Source organism: Atractosteus spatula, chromosome 26 (assembly GCF_055471065.1).
Source record: "Atractosteus spatula isolate fAtrSpa1 chromosome 26, fAtrSpa1.hap1, whole genome shotgun sequence".
NCBI classification, from domain to species: Eukaryota; Metazoa; Chordata; class Actinopteri; order Semionotiformes; family Lepisosteidae; genus Atractosteus; species Atractosteus spatula.
This window is the reverse complement of record NC_142731.1, coordinates 10,114,072-10,131,539: the sequence shown is the minus strand read 5'-3', so window position 1 is coordinate 10,131,539 and position 17,468 is coordinate 10,114,072. Positions and strand designations below refer to the sequence as shown.

Here is a 17,468-nt window from a genome sequence, read left to right as displayed (position 1 = left end):
TGGGGAAAACGTGCGAGACAGACAGACGCCTGAGGCCAGAGCAGAGCTCAAGGATCCTGGAGCTGTGAGGCATCAGCTCTTACCAACACACGTTTGTTTCAAGACTCTGATGCATGACTCCATGACCGAGACGTATTCATTTCAAAACTTCAATGGTAATCCAGTTAAAACCTCAGCTGATTTTTTTGGAGCATTTCATTCTCTTCTTATCTCAGATCCATCAGCATTTGTATCATTTCAGAGAAGTGCTACTTTTTTTTTTTTTTTTTTCCCGATGCAAGAAACTTGCCGGTATCAGTACTTGTGATCGCGCTCGTCAATGAGAAACCTGTGACTACGGTGTGAAACGTGCTCACCGGTGCAAGTGTGCCTGTAAGTGTGAATCGGTGAGTGGTGCGGCCGGCACCCCCAGCCCCTGGCCCGGCCGAAGCTGAAGAGGACTCCTGGCAGCCACTCACCTGCCCTCTCGCGTCTGGACAGTGGCGGCATGGTCGCAGTGATTGCTGTCTGCTGTCGTTATGTCACCGAGAACCACATCTTTTCACACCACATAACCTGACTCGGTGACTCATCTGTGAGCAGAGGGGGCAGCTATGGCAAACTTGACTTAACACAAGTCAGATTATACATCACACGTTACAATACAAACAGCTTTTTTAAGTGCATCGTCATTATCTCCAGCATTGGAGGGGGAGCCATGCCCTTTGCTCTCCCAAGGGTGGAGTCTTACTCATCTTCAGCTCTCTTTATTTTTTTGTTTTTAACAAATATATTTTGTCGAACCCTGTGTTTCAGATGCATTTTGAATTCAATGTTTATCCCACCCAAGTTTTCCATTTTCTCTCAAAGTTTTAAGAATACATTTTTAACAGGTTTTTAAGAATAAATACACCCTTAACATGAATTTTTAGGATAATGTTTTAAAATATATCATTTTAGAAAAATGTAATATAATCAGGGTTTTGAAAATATCATGTAAAGTAAGGGAACATGTACCCTTGTACTTTTTATCCTTACCTGAGTGTGAAGTCTGGCACTTTTTAACACCTACAGCTTATTGTATTTTAAAGAGCAAAACCAGGCTCAAGTGGAAATTGGAAAGAAGAAAATCTATACCATGTACAGTGGTGTGAAAAAGTGTTTGCCCCCTTCCTGATTTCTTATTTTTTTGCATGTTTGTCACACTGAAATGTTTCAGATCATCAAACAAACTGAAATATTAGACAAAGATAACACAAGTAAACACAAAATGCAGTTTTTAAATGAAGGTTTTTATTAAGGGGAAAAAAGAATCCAAACCTACATGGCCCTGTGTGAAAAAGTGATTGCCCCCCCTGTTAAAACATAAATCAACTGTGGTTTATCACATCTTTGGAAAGCTGAGTTCAATTTCTCTAGCCACACCCAGGCCTGATTACTGCCACACCTGTTCTCAATCAAGAAATCACTTAAATAGGACCTGCCTGACAAAGTGAAGTAGACCAAAAGATCCTCAAAAGCTACACATCATGCTGCGATCCAAAGAAATTCAGGAACAAATGAGAAACAGAGTAATTGAGATTTATCAGTCTGGAAAAGGTTATAAAGCCATTTCTAAAGCTTTGGGACTCCAGCGAACCACAGTGAGAGCCATTATCCACAAATGGCGAAAACATAGAACAGTAGTGAACCTTCCCAGGAGTGGCCAGCCGACCAAAATTACCCCAAGAGTGCAGCGACGACTCATCCAAGAGGTCACAAAAAACCACACAACAACATCCAAAGAACTGCAGGCTACTTTTGCATCAGTAAAGGTCAGTGTTCATGACTCCACCATAAGAAAGAGACTGGGCAAAAATGGCCTGCATGGCAGAGTTCCAAGACGAAAACCACTGCTGAGCAAAAAGAACATAAAGGCTCGTCTCAGTTTTGCCAGAAAACATCTTGATGATCCCCAAGACTTTTGGGAAAATACTCTGTGGACTGACGAGACAAAAGTTGAACTTTTTGGAAGGTGTGTGTCCCATTACATCTGGCGTAAAAGTAACACAGCATTTCAGAAAAGGAACATCATACCAACAGTAAAATATGGTGGTGGTAGTGTGATGGTCTGGGGCTGTTTTGCTGCTTCAGGACCTGGAAGACTTGCTGTGGTAAATGGAACCATGAATTCTGCTGTCTACCAAAAAATCCTGAAGGAGAATGTCTGGCCATCTGTTCGTGACCTCAAGCTGAAGCGCACTCAGGTTCTGCAGCAGGACAATGATCCAAAACACACCAGCAAGTCCACCTCTGAATGGCTTAAGAAAAACAAAATGAAGACTTTGGAGTGGCCTAGTCAAAGTCCTGACCTGAATCCGATTGAGATGTTGTGGCATGACCTTAAAAAAGCGGTTAAGGCTCGAAAACCCTCCAATGTGGCTGAATTACAACAATTCTGCAAAGATGAGTGGGCCAAAATTCCTCCACAGAGCTGTAAAAGACTCATTGCCAGTTATCGCAAACGCTTGTTTGCAGTTGTTGCTGCTAAGGGTGGCCCAACCAGTTATTAGGTTTAGGGGGCAATCACTTTTTCACACAGGGCCATGTAGGTTTGGATTTTTTTTTTCCCTTAATAATAAAAATCTTCATTTAAAAACTGCATTTTGTGTTTACTTGTGTTATCTTTGTCTAATATTTCAATTTGTTTGATGATCCGAAACAATTCAGTGTGACAAACATGCAAAAAAATAAGAAATCAGGAAGGGGGCAAACACTTTTTCACACCACTGTATATATCTTACAAAGGCTGGGGAGTTGATTAATGTTTTTACTAACAGCATGTTGTTTTCCATAATGTGCCAATCAAATGATTCACATTGTGAAAGTGCAAAAAAGAAAACAAGTGTTGTAATACACTGCTACAAAAAGACAAAACTGATGAAATCGACTGATGTTAGCCAGTTTGTACACATCGCAACTAATCTTCACATAAGGACTATCTTGAGTCAGACTAGTAGGAAGCAGGAAAGCTCTGCTTAGTCAGACCTGTCCTGGATTAAAACCTTTTTACACAGCAGAAGGTCCATGGCAGGGATTTGACTGGTAATAGTCATTAAATAGTACAATATGGTACTGTATGTGATACTTTGAATAGGTCTTAGGCACATCCTTTCCAAAGAAAGAACATCGAACTGTAGTGTTGCTGACCAGTTCATTCAAATTACGATATAACAGCTGTGTTTTGCTTCACAGATGTATTCAAGACAGATGGTCCACGTATATAACAGCAGGCGCTGTGAATTACTGTCACTTTCTGTGTTTTCAGTGTGGGATTATTAACTTGCTGGTTGGTTGTTGGATTGGTTTTGCAGTGGAGAAGCCGTACAAGTGCAACTACTGTGGGAGGAGCTACAAGCAGCGCAGCTCCCTGGAGGAGCACAAGGAGAGGTGCCACGTGTACATCCAGAGCAAGGGCCACAGCGAAGGAGGTACGGCCACTGACAGCGCGCCTGTCACTCTGCCCGTCTTGCTTCCAAAGAGGGCGAGTCCGTCGCCGTACAGCCTGCGTCTCACCCCAAGGACAAAGCACAAGCAGGGTCACGAGCTGGGCCTGCCCCTCTCAGGGCGTGGCCCAGTGAGCCGCTGGCAGGGCTGTAGGTTTTGAGCCCAGAACAAGGATGGAAGCATCCTTAAAGACCGGCCTTCGAAGATTTCAACTGCTGTTAAGAGTCAGGAAACATTTCACTCCCTTTTTTGTTTTTTTGGCAAGTGTTTTTCCTATTATAATAATGTGCCTTAGGCCTAAGAGTAGTGGAAAATATTGACTACAGCTAAAGGGTCTACGGAGTTTTTTGGGGGAGAGGCTGTGTTACAAAATATGCTCAGAAAAAAGATTTATAAATACTTTGCTTTGCATGCATGATTCTCCTAATACAGGTGCATGTCTTCTCCAGATGAAGAAACTATAGAACAGCAGAATTTTACATTGTAAAGTATGTTAGTAAAAACCACTCAACGCCTTGTTATAGACTGTGGGATGGCAAATTCATGTCATCAAATCTGTAGATAACCGCTCCGTACAGATTATATGCATAATAGGCAGTTGACTTCCCTCAATTCCTATCGCCCTGTGTTCAGAACTCGCATTTTGTCTGTTTGACCTATTTTGCCAACTGCTGTGAAAGTTTGTGAGCTTTCTTTCTGCAGAAGGCTCACATTTAGGAGGACGTTTACTGATTTCGTAAGTTCTGATCAGTGGAAAAGTCTCAGGCAGGCACGTGGTATGAAATTCAGTTTCTGAAAAACACTAAATTGAACTGCGTAGTGTCAGGGACACATTGAACAACACCATCTACAATCTGTGGGAGGAGGCTTGTGCAACTGCAGAGTTTTTCGAGTTACGTCTTGGACCCCAGTCTTGACCTTTTTTTCACAGGAGCTATAATTGCCCTTTGCATTGGTCTATAACACTAACACAGTGCTCTAGCCTCAACGGGCTCAAGCCTCGCAGAGTGTGGTCCGAGGCTGAATGAAGTTTCACCCTTCTGCAGTGGTTGTCTGAGCACTAGTTTTCACAGAGGGTGCTCTGGGAACGGGGCCTTGCAAGGAAGCTGTGTGGGTCTCCGCTATTTATTTGAGCTCCAAATAAATTCCAACTAACTTTATGAGACCATGTGAAGACAGTGGAAAAAAACGAGCGAAAAGCCTTTCTCTTTTGCAAAGATTACGACATGCACTGGCACTCAGAAGCAGACCTTTGCTTTTACTTGATGCTTTGTGTTTTAAACCTTAATCTGTGTTTTTTAAAAAAACAAAACACAAATACAGGTCCTCAATAGATACTGATTTCAGAGCACCAGACCCGATTGACCTGTTTCAAGATATTTACTATTTTTATATTCATAACCCCTCTATTTGTACATAACACCCTGCATCTCATATTATACACCTTAATAAGCATCTTAATTACCACTTTCTTGATAATCAGACAGTGCCCCAAGCATAAACATAGAAGAGATTAAGGTCATTTTTACTAAAAACAGTGAATACCTTTGCTGGAGACGGACAATGCCAATACTGTCTGTGACTGGAGCTATGAACTGTACAGATGATTGCTTCTGTGTATGTAGTTACATTTCATTGGAGCACACTCTTTTCCACAGGCACGGAAATGTCTAAATTGGGATGTTTTTAAACAACAACTGTAAAACTCATTTTCATATCTTGCTGTTTCATCAAGGTTTGGTTTGATGTATTGTACTGCTTGTTTTTATCTTGAGCAGTGTTTATTTGCAGCTGTGTTACACTTCTGTCGGTTTGTTTTTTCTTTTCTATCTGGGTGTTTTGAGATGTTCTGCATGTAGATAGTAGAACAAAATGAAGATTACTAACATTATACATTCAGATATATATGGGATGTAAGGCATCACTGTAGCTACAAAAGGTAAAAAAATATATACAGTATATATGATTAAATAATGAATGTTTTCTGGGGTTTTTTTGGCAAACAAAGTGTAGAGAGTATTTATTTACTAATATTGGAACATTTCACAAGTCCTCTGGGAGTGTGTTGGATACATTACAGTACGCTTTGTTCAGGGAGGTACAGTAACTCAGTAGTAGTCACCTTCCAAGCTCAGGTTAGCAGTGACAGCTCTTGGTCCTCAGAGATTTTTGTGATAGAAGGAGAAGTCTGTTGCAGCCGTTCAGGGATTTGATAACAGCACTGGATAGCAGTGGATTCCTACGTTGCCAGTGCAGGACGTATTGATCTGTTTCAGGTTTTCCGAATGTCAGGAGAGGCCCTCACCTGTGTGCAATGGGGTCATCAGATCTCTGTGCTTCATTGAGGGTGTTGCTTGAGCTGTGCAGTATTGGGGAGCTGTGTTTGATGTAGGCCATGGGCACGGCCTCGAATGTAACTGAAAACCTTGTTTGATTTAATGTAGGTCAAGATTTTGGTGTTGGGAGAGTTGGTCAGAAAACTGTTGCTCCGGATGTTGTGTGTTTTGAGTAGTTTAATGTTACGTATGCCTCACTAGCACAAACAGTCCAAGCAGACAGGGGTGTTGAGCGTCTTTACAGAGGGATGCTCAGCTTGAGGAACAAAGCCTGTATTTGCCTGTTCATTGTGCTCTGGAACTAGTGGTGCTGAGGTGATGCAATGTGCCAGGAAGTGATGTCAAATGGTCTCCTTTGTTATCTTGCGGGCATCAATAAACACTTATAGAGGGTTCTTAAAGGAAGCAGCACTTGAGCACTGCAGTCTCCCAGTCTCCGGGCGCAGGCTTCTAATGTGCAGGGCAGCTCACAGAAGTCCCCAAGCTTCGGATCGCTCTATCAGATAAAGCTCTCCAGTTGCACAACACCTCACCTCCGCGCTCCTCGCTCCATCCCTTTTCAACCACATGAGAGCTGACACAGGAAGCATTGCCTCTTTTCTGTTCTTTATACTCAGCAACTGTGGTTTCATCTATATTGACCTTCCCAATCCCCCCCCTTCCCCACACCCTTTGCCACCTCATCATTCGTTGCTCATTTTCATTAGGCTCGCTGTGTTCGGTAAGAACGCGATGAATGCAGACACTTCCTTTTTCAGTGGGTTTGTCATGCTTCAGTCAAGGGGAAAAAGAACCTGCATGTCTTCTCCAGTCCTCCTTCCAAGATCAGTCAGTCAGTTTTTCTTTTACTTTATGCAGCAATCTTTCATGGTAAACACCTTCCAAACAGATTCCCAAACTCTTGACCTGGAGGACACAGGAAGTTCAAGGAATTCTTCATTGCAAGTATTACAATAAAATACAGTATGTGTCTGTTTTTCTCAGGAGGAGAGTGTCGCATGATCAGAGCTGCCTCACTTACAACAGCGCCAACTGCCTCCAGACAGCCTGCAAGGCAGATTGACAGTGAGAGTCTGGTATAAAAGAGAAGAGTGTACTGAAGAAAAGCAGAAACAATTGCAGAAAGGAGCTATACATAAAAGGAGTTATATATAAAAGGTTATACATAATAACTAAAAGAAGTACTGTCTGAGATTGACTTTAATCACGTCTTATTTGCACATTTAAAAGAGTTAATTCCTTATGGCATCTTTTGAACGCTTGCAAAGTCCAGGATGTTGTTCACTCCGCCATCCCTGTGGGAGTGTATTCCGCACAGCGGCGTGCTGGGAGAACGCTGGTCAGGATGTGGGTCTGGTTTTTGGTTGGTTTTTATTTTTAAACGTAAAAAATAAGGTTAAAGTAAATAAGAATTCTTGTGTGGAGAGACCTACACATACTGCGGATATGGTCTGCTTGTGGTTTCCTTCTCCAGTAATTTGCTAATCAAAGAAGGCTTATTTAAAGTTTTCTGTTTTGTTTTACTTTCATTTATCTATACCTATAACATCCAAGTCCAATTCCAGTCTGGGCTGGCTAGAAGTTAGAGAAGAGGGACAGAATGTTCAGTAACATGGCTTTGTCACTGTGGAGGAAGGCTGGAAACCTGGGGAATAACTGGCTTTATTATTTCGCTGGGGTGGGGGAGGGGGGCATCTCTAGAGTCCTTTTCACTTTGCAAGCAGGATAGACGAGGCAGGTGGGGACTGGAAGGAGGGTTTGCACATTGGGGTCAGTAGATCGGTGTATCGGCATGGCCTGTTTCGTTCGCAGCTGCGTGTTTGACTAGGGGTTATGGAGAGGCCCAGGGGCCGTGGAGCACAGGCAGGATGAGAGGGACACAGCAGTGTGGGAGAGGCAGCACTGCCGTGCAGACCTTGTGACCAATGCAGACCTGCATGCAGAAGCTTGATTTTTAGACCAGAAGTGAGAAAGTGCAGGTGTACATAGAGCAGGAAAGTTTCCACAATGAAGAATATTGGGAGTATTTATTTTTCGGTACTGGGGTCCGGTGTTGTTGAAATATTTACTGAGCTGGACACAGCTGCAGGGTCTTGTTGCCCAGATGTGGCCTTTTGTACGGTTCACTGTGTTCTGCAGTTTCATTTCGATATGCATTCATCTTATTTTTCCACAGTTTGCTCCTCTCTTAAGCTTTAGCACACAAGGCTCTTCTGTGTGTTACTGCTCTTCTCTCTTTCCTTTTCTGTATGATACACCACAGTAGAATTTGTATTAGGTGTCAGTGGTGCTGCTGTAAGTGCAGCCAGGCAGGGTGTCAGCCTGCTGCCTCTGCACACAACCATCCAGAGCCTGTCTTGCTCTGCGAGTTCCTCCTCTGCAGACACAGCAGGCTCAGCACTGGCTGGGTCCCCCATCAGAGGCTCCAGGTACCACAGGATGTCTCTCTCTCTCTGTCTCTCTTGCTCTCTCTGTCTCTCTCGCTCACTCTCTGCTTCCACGCTGGCCACAACTGTGCCTCTCACCCACTGGCAAAATTCGGAGTTACGTCAGTTGTCGCCGATCAACTTCCTCCTAGCTACAGAAACAAGCAGTTTTTTTTCTAGCACACTTATCGTGGAGACGTTAATCCTAAAAAAAAAGGAAAAGCAAAGAAATCCGGTTGCATTTCTGCAGCCTTGAGAAGTGGTCAGATTAATGACATATTCGCCAAATATCTCAGCAGAGGTAACTGACATATAGATTGTCTGAAACAGAGTCTGAAGACACCAAGGCTCCCAGAACACAGATGGGAACAGAGAGAGCTCTAGTACTGGACCGACTGGCGAGCAACGTGGCCAAGAGGAAGAGCTCCATGCCTCAGAAGTTCATCGGTAAGCTTTTTATGGCTCTTTGTTTGTTTTAGTGTTGTTAGCTTTCCGGATTCGGAGGAGGAGGAGGAGCAGTGGAAGGGGGTGAGGGGGGTTAACGATGGTGAGCACCTTCGCCAGGAGTGAAGAGACGGCCTGCGGCTCGGCCCGTTTGCCCCGCCGAAACTGCCGGGCTCCGGCCCGCCGCCGGCTTCTGCAGAGCTGATGTTTCCATTCTCAAATAAATGACAAGTGTGGCGGCCGAACGTGCTGATCAAAGCCCTCGAGCCTCAGCGCAGGCACTTGCTGTCAAGGCTGGCTTTCACTTGCTTTGTCATTCTTTGTGGTAACGCTTTACCATATAAAGCAGGCACCTACTTAGGGCTGTTGAGAAAAGCTTGTGATTCTGAAAAAAATACACGAAGAAACTCAGAAATGATTAAGGCGCTAAGTAAAGCACAGGTACTGGAATTTCTTTTTTCACTGTTATCTTTTCAAGGCTTCTGCAAGTTATTTAACGCTGCAAAGTGATGCTTTTAATTCCTTTTGCTTTCACTGTGTGTCATGTCATGCTGCTTGCCTTGTTTGGAATTGAGTCAAAGGGGTAAATGAAGATATGTTATTTTTTTGCTAGAATTTAGATTGCGGGTTTTATTATTTATTCAGTGTTCGCTTTCATCTCGCTTGCTGGAAGTATCTGCCGGGACTGTGCCCTGCCTCCCAGCTGTAACTGCACTCTGTAGACACGATGGCTTGAAAATGGCAAGACAGCTTTCTGTCAGGGACAGATCCTGCCTTTCTAAAACTCTTGTGTTACTTTCAAAGTGGTGTAAATAATTTAAAATAATTTTCAACTATTAACTAGTTCATGTGAAAATAAAAACTTAGTTAATAGGCTGGGATTTCTTCCATGTAGCTTTTGTAAAAAAGTAACGGTATGAAGTGTGTCGGTGTGATTTTTAACAAATAGTTTTGATTTTATTCCATTTAATGCTTAGAATGTTTCATTCTTGCTTAGTTTAGATTTTGCATCTGAAGACTGGATGGCTAAATATTTAATTAAAATGGAATGGAACACTAGAATCTTTGGCAGACATTTGTCAACGAAGATGTCTTGAGTTATTTTCTTAGAGCTGTTTTAATGGAGCGTGCGCAGTGAATTGGGCTTTCCTGCTCTCAGATGATGGACCGGCTCGCTAAATCTTCACCAGAGGTGAACATCAGGCGTTTTGACCCGTGTAGGGTGAAGGAAGGAGAAAAGAGCAGGCTTGGTGTGAAAGAGAAATTTGAAAATGGGCAGAACAACCACGCAAATGTGTGAGCACGTGTGGGGCAGGGGATTTTCACTCTGACATCATGTGACACGGGAGAGATGGGTTTTATCCCAGTGTTTGCATTGATAAATCTCAAAACGTTTTTCTTTTTTTTTTGCTGGGTGTTGATCGTGATGGTTCTGCTTTTATTCCTCTCTATTCTATTTATCATTTTGCAGTAAGCAGTATTTTTTTTTGTCATGGTGCAGAGCTGCAAGCGAAATCTCAGATCGATATTAAGTGAAAAGAAACATGTTGGATGAGGAGGTCTTCCTTCCACACCTGCAGTCGGCACCTTGCTTTCAGCGAGTCCAGAGCTGACTCGTGCCCCGGAGTTCGAACGTTGTACTTCACCTTGGCCTGTGCAGAGCAGCTCTGTCCCAGGCCTGTGGGAAGGCTGAGCCCACTGTTCTGGTCCTTCCCAGCCCCTGGGGAGCACGTGAGATCACGGGCCGGGGCACACTGTGTCTTCATGGGCTGACTGCTACCATCGCTCAGTGCAGTTAACAGAACATGGGGAATTTCCATTGCAAAAAATATCCACTGTGGTCTGATCATTTACCTGGGTCTATCTAATAATTTTACAGATATGTGACACTTATTACGATATTTCCAAAATATATATTTTGGCTTCTCTAGTTTTGGTTTGTGTTTGAAAGCTTTTTTTAAAACTGCTGTTCAGAACATCACTCTTTTGTTTCCCTGGAGAACTGTAACTCTGTGCCCTGTTCTCCTGGAGTGTCTTGTGAGGTGGCTTTCTCTGTTGAATACAGGCGTGCTCATGCACTGTATATTTCTCCGGAGCAACAGGAGGCTTTCTGAACAGTGACAGCTATTTTATGACAGTCCCATCTGAGATTATTCATAAATACAATGTTCATGTAATTCCTCTGGCTCGAGGATTTTCTGTGTATGTGTTTGCTCCGAAAAGCAACAAGATTTGATTTAAAAGGATGTCGTGCTTTTCTCATGATCTTTACACCGGCTCCTACACCTCAGTGATTCATTTCTTTGCTCCTGGCAGCGGCAGCTCACTCTTGTTTTTACAGAAGTACCCCCCCCGGTCCCGATCGGTTCATGCTGTGGTGCTCTCAGTGCCCCGGTGCCGGGCCGCGCTGTGGGAACCTGGTGACTGCTGCCACACACCAGCCCGAGCTCCACGAGAGGAAAAGAGCGAGGTGGCAGTTTCTCTTTCTCGCTGGGAGAGAGCACGGGCCTGAACCGATGGTTCCGGTTAACACATCGCTTGCCTTTTTATTAAACTGTCTTTTTTTCTCAGTCTGGTAACAGTCTGAGCGGCGTGTTCGCACGCCCTTGGGCTCTTCCGGTCACCAATCCTCCTCTCACGGCCAGCTTTAGCAGCGGTGTCACCGGAACGCTGCACGGAGTGGTTCTAAACGTCTGCGAGGACCTAAGGGACAGCTTGCTTGAACTCGTTTTTAAGCGGCTCGTCGACGTGTTTTTTTAGAAAACGAGAGCTTCACGGGGTTTCAAAACCAGCGAGGAGGCCTCAAGTAGCCATGGAAGCAAAGTGAAGTGGGTGCACGTCATGTGATTGTGCTTCTGTGTACGTGTGAGTTAACTGGCGTACATGCCTGCAACACACATGTGCAGTGCATTCGTTTGATGCATTCAGGGCTCTTTTCACTCATGTGGGATTATTTCTTGACATGGCCATGTGACCTTTCATCTGCGTGTAAGCGAGTAGGGATGCGCCTCATCAGTTCAGACACTCAGGGCCCCATCGTCCCTGTATCTGTCAGCAGCTCCCTACAGGACAGCAATTCCCAAAAACTTTTTTAGGACTCCTATTGCGGGACTGAGTTCCACTTTTTCATATATGATAAAGAGAAAATGTGTTTTCCCTTCTGTTCTATTATAATAGAACCTGCCTATACGGGTGACAGTCACAGAGAATTTTAAATACGTTTTTTTTTTGAAGTCCCAATTTTTTGTAGTATTAAGTAGCAAAAAGGCTGTTGAATTATTTTCAATGCCGTTTTAAAATAAAAGCATGTTTTTATTTATTCCAAAATTATACCAGACAGTTGAGTTAGCACTTAGTTATTTCAGAAAATATTTGATCTCTTCCGCCTTGCAGGATGTAAAAGCCTGGCACCAAGGAGTATGGTTGTATCTTCTTTGTTATGATGGGACTTGTAAAATTTGATACCCAAGACATGAGCTTTGAGCCAAAATTGATTTTCTTGTTTTTGCTGTTGAACCTTGTTTCCTAGTCAGTTGTTTCTGCCAGCCTGAAATTGTTTTATTTAAAAAAAAATCTAAATTGCTTTCCTTTGCGGAGAAAGGACAGTTTTTCGTAATCATTCCATGATGTTAATTAACATGTTATAGTGTTTTCCACTTAGTTTCACAGATTAATACAGTACCCACTGCTGCCAGGTATTGACTGGTGCACTAGGACATTGTGCTTTGAGTGTTAAATTGGGGGTAAATTGTGTCCTGGTGTTTTGTGCTGCCGATATGGATCCTGGGTTCAGTTCCAGGCTGGGGCACCTTGTGTGCTCTACTCCGGTTCACAAGGGCTTAGTGTGAGTGATCTGGTTCTCTCTTGCTGTCCACATGCATCCAGGCTGGGTTGATTCTGTCCAGGTTTACCTGTGTGTGTACAGTACAGTGTGTTGCAATGGTCTGTGTGCTTCTGGGATTGTTCCTGGCCTGCCATGTTCCTCACCAGTTGGCGACAGATGGCTACAGTTTGTGCCCTAAAGAAGCAGCACGACTGCTTTCTCTGTTTTGAATACTTTTGCTGTTAAATCTTAAAAAATCCCAGATCACCTACTGTTTGACAATCCATTGTCAGGCCATACACTTTATGTATGATGAAGTCAGGGCTTTTTAACTTTTGTCCTTTAAGAATTCATCGCAGTGATAGTAGTGACTGAAGAATGGTTTTGAGAGAAGCATCAGCATTCTAAGCAGGGTTCAGTGTTGTGCTGCTGCTGTTGAGAACTGACAATATCAAATTATAAAGTTAGACATCAGTCACTCACATTTTAGGACTGTGTGCACTTGGAGTTAATTGACACGTTTTCTGGTGTGTAAAGATAAAACATTCAGATACTGTACAGCAAATGTGTGAAACATAAAAAATACTGGAAGTTTGATCATGAGTGTGATTTATCAGTTTCTCTGCTAAATGTTTTTGATTTGTATTTTAGGTTGTGTGAAAACATGAGTCATAACCACTTTTTTTGCAAAACTGTAGTTGTTGTAGGAGTTAGTGAAGTACATTTTTAATAACTTTTATGATGAGAAAATATGAGAATCTGTGAGAAACAGGTTTGCCTCTTAGAGAAAAAAGTGAAGAAGCCACTTTCATATAAGTGTGGGCTGTTTCTTTTTAGTTTGTGTTAGCTGCCTTGGGAGTATATAAAAAATTAGATATATAAAGATGTTAGACATTTTTCATTTTTATTATTTTTATTATTTCATTTTATTATTTTTAATTTTATTACATTAAATTCAGCAAACAAAACAAAATTATTTATCCTTTAAGGAAAAACCTACAAACCTGTAGTTAAAAAACAGTGCAATCGTTTACTTGTAGCTTAAAAAATTAACAGTCTTTTTTAAATCTTAAGAGAACCCAAGAATTCCTTCCAAAGGTGACAATATATTCTAAACATTTGAACACAAATATGTCTTACTTTTGTTCATAAATGCCCTTTTGTTGGTCTTGTAAAAACAGTTACACTTGGGTGTATATGAAAATAGCTACACAGCTTTTGAAATATTAATGAATTTGTGAAATTGTAATATAACTCAATTGCATCTATCTAGTAGACATGTGGTTTAGGCAGTTTTGAACATGGCGCTGGCTATAGTCATGTTTCATTTAAGTAAATATCTGTCCTGGAGGTGTGGTGTCTCTTTTTAGTTGACTAGTGCAATACAACATGAGCAGCAACTGTGATTTCTGCATAAATACAGATTTCTTCCTCCCCTCTGGGGAGTAAAGAGATGTCTCTCTCAGCCCTTAGATTAAAGTGTTTTCTTTTTTCTTTCCATGTGCTCTTCAGCCAGAGCGTGGCCCATATTAGTAACTAGTTCGAACTTGTTTTGGAAAAAAAATTAGAACACCATCGAAACCTTGTACAGTAAATGTGTCATAAATAACTTTACAAGCACCTCTGTATGCAGTTTAAAGTACTTGAATAGGTGCCACTGCTGGCAGGGCGCTGTGCCTCTGTGTTCCGGCTGACTCCTCCCTCTGGTGCAGGAACCTGTCTTGTAGGAAGCTGAATCCTGCAGCAGATGAACCAGGTTATTCTGACACAGCCATCAAAAGTGTTATCTGGTAACAAATGGGTGACATGATATTGTATTTACTTGCAATATGAAACATAAAGCTTTTCATAGTGCGTCGCTAGACACTGTTTGTCTTAAATGCAATGCCGTAGTTGATGTTGAATTTTTAAAATAAAAATGCTGCAATGTGCATGGAAGCTCTGAAAGTCAGAGTCTGTACTTTAAACGTGTTCATTGCACTCAACCCTCAGGCATGTCTGCAAAGTGGAAGCTGGGATGAAACCGCTGCATTTTTTTTCTTATTAAAGTGTGCAAACAAGCCTTTCACACCACAGACTCTGACTCTATGCTCACTTCAGATAAGTTTGAGAAAACACAAGAACAATTTGTTCCAGCTCTCTGTTTTAAACCACTATCAAGGGTGTTATTTCCAATAGTACTGTACAGCCCCAAAAATAACTTCAAATAGCTGCTCTGGCAAAAGGTGAGAATTTGCTTCAACTCAGTGCTTCAGTCAAGCACAAGCAATGAGGGTGTGTGACTTTCAACAGTCAGGCCAGCTACCTGCTCCTCATACCCCTGCTGGGCTGGGCAATGGGGCACCTCCTAACACTCAGCTTTGTCATTTTATTCTGCCTTGCAGACATTTCATATTTGAAAAATAAATAAAAACTAAAGAACGTGACCTGCTCTCTCAGGGTTTAATACTCTTTTTTTAAAAAAAATAAGTGTTAAAAAGAGCTTTTCTGAAACCACAACCAACATATTAAACTTTAGTTCGTCTAAAAGGTAGGGTCAGGTTATTTGGGAGAGCAAAGGTACTAGGATTAAAGACCATTAAGCTGCAGAATTTGCCTCACTTCTAGAGAAGCGTGGTGTGAGGAAAACTGGCCGCATGTACAGTAAGATTAGACTTGTGAGGGGTTCAGCTGTTGGTAGAGAGGGCAAGAGGCTTGGTGAAGGCTGCACAGTGTTTCATTCAGAAATACACTCTGATCTACTTGCCACCTAGGCTTGCAAAGGGCTTCTACGATGTTATAGGTCTGAAAATGGATTACGCCACTGCTGTATAGCCGCTGTTAACGGAGAACTCGCGTTCGTCTGTCTTCAGCTCTTGAGCTGAGTCTGCACCTCGCAGTTCTGCTCTTCGCACAGTGTCAAAGCTTGAAAGCAAATGGTGAGAAGGAGGGGGGGGCTTGATTAGTACTGTAGTAAACCCACAGTGTTAGCAACACGTTTCATTGTCATTTTTTTTCTTCTAGTCCTTTTGTCAGTTCCACTAAGCCGAATTGAGTTAAAAGGTTGAAGGAATGTAACTATGACTGGCTTTTTGAACTGCCAGAACATGAAGCGCCATTTTCCAAAGCCAGTGACCTTTATAAAAATGTGACCGTGGTAAATTTGGTGTCTACAGTTTCCCGGTGTTGTACTGTGCATGTGCAGTGTATTTTATTTTCATTGAGATTGGGCTCAGGGTTTATTTTATCACCCATCCTAGTGCTTGTACTGCTTGCAAAGCAGCAACTTGTGTTACCTTCACATTGGAAAAGGGCAGTGTTTTTTTGTCTCATTACTCGGCAACATCCAGCAGAATGTATCAGGGTTTCTGTTGATTTTTTTACTGCCCATCTTTGCAAGCCTGTAAGTTTGAGATTGTCAGGAAGTGTTTGCCCGTGCTTGTGCTGGTGCAGTGGAAACTATTGGTTGCCTGGTTTCTTACACATGCTGGATTGTCAGAAGTGGAGCTGATGGCCCCGGCTGCAGCATGTAACCAGCTTGACTTTTCAGGCGAGGCATGCATTAAGTAAAGAGCCTTTCAAGTGGTGGGGTCTGTGGTCTGATCGATGAGCGTGTCCCTGCCTACTCTGAGCTCCGGGGTGCACTGCATGCTGCAGCAGTGCACGCGACTCAACAATAACCCCCTTAATACAGCGAGCTAATAGTAGCACTGAGAGAGAGAGGCACAGGGCCCGGCTTTGTGGCCTGTAGGTCAGAATTCGATTTCACTGTAAAGAGCGGAGGGTGGGAATCACAACGTCGGGAGGCGAGAGTGGGGCAAAAGGGGTGCTAGTCCCTCAGGGGAACTTTGTGCAGAAAAGGAGAAGCCATCTTCACTTATGAAGGGAATTTGGCAACAATGTGGTCATTTTTGGGTTGCGATTACACATTTAACTGAGCAGCAACCTGTACAAGAGAGACACTTCTTGACATGTGCACATGTGTATCCATTGATGAGCATCGTTTTCCCGATTTTTCTCGATGAAGACCTCCTTTTCTTGGGCAGATTCTCCACAAAGACAGTTGAGATCCCGGGGCCAATCCTGGAGTAAAATAATTGCTTGAAATATCTCAGCTGCCACTTGCTACTCGGTATTTATTGAGATGAACCTTATTATTTCAGACACCAGGTCCATACTTGCGTCCTTGAGTGTGTATATAGCTACTGTATATGTATGTGCAAATACATGGAAACTGTTCTTTCGCATGAAGGCTCAAGATCATCTGATGTGTGGACTGCTGTGTAATTAAGCAGGGGAAAAGCTCTATCTTTGTGTACAATGGCAGGCTGACATACAATCTGTATATAAGCACTTTGGGATCCTATGGGCTGGAAACACAGTGTCTGAGATGCTCGATGGATTCAGAAGCAATATGGTGTGGCTTCTCAGCTGCGCTGGGAAGCCTTGTAGGACCGGACAGACTGTTGAGCTATCCTCCAACGCCATGCTTCGTGTTCACCCTGCAAAGACAAAAGTTTTCAGTACGTCTTTCTAGGTTTGTGGAGGGCTTGTAGGGAGAAGAATGTACTCTTGATTTCCCGGTCCTGTCCTGCACTCGAGAGAGGTTTCCTAAATGACCTGCATCACTGGTTCTTCCACATTTGTTCCTCTTGCACAAAACTACTGCAGTGTGTTTTGCACCGTGCTTTGCAAAGCAGCTTATCAGGTACCAAATAAACTGAAATCTTCCAATATGGTAACCACAACACTTAAAAAGGGTAATATTTTCAACCACAGCCCTCGTAAGAATACAAAAAGGGAGTAAAGCAAACGTGAGCAGGTGCTGCTCTTTTGAGCTTGTGGTGAAACTGCTGCCAAGGACTCTCGGGCCTCCTCTCCATGACTCATGCTCTGTAGCAAGAAAGCTGACGGATTTTTAGTAATATCTGTTACGGTAAGAACCTGCACGTGCCTTCCAGCTCTCGACGGGAGGCCTCATGTTTCCAGTCCGTG

The 17,468-nt window shown here is 42.9% G+C and overlaps 1 protein-coding gene across 6 annotated transcripts in view; it reads left to right on the top strand.

Annotated features, from left to right (window-relative positions):
* Positions 1–17,468, top strand: part of LOC148814834 (zinc finger protein Aiolos-like) — a 44,137-nt gene that overhangs the window by 21,585 nt on the left and 5,084 nt on the right. For all 6 annotated transcript variants that reach the window (XM_088906398.1, XM_088906400.1, XM_088906399.1 and 3 more), the window contains exons 6-7: positions 3,333–3,449; positions 8,558–8,674. In XM_088906398.1, the coding sequence (XP_088762524.1) occupies positions 3,333–3,449; positions 8,558–8,674 (234 nt within the window). The remainder of the gene's footprint in view (positions 1–3,332; positions 3,450–8,557; positions 8,675–17,468) is intronic.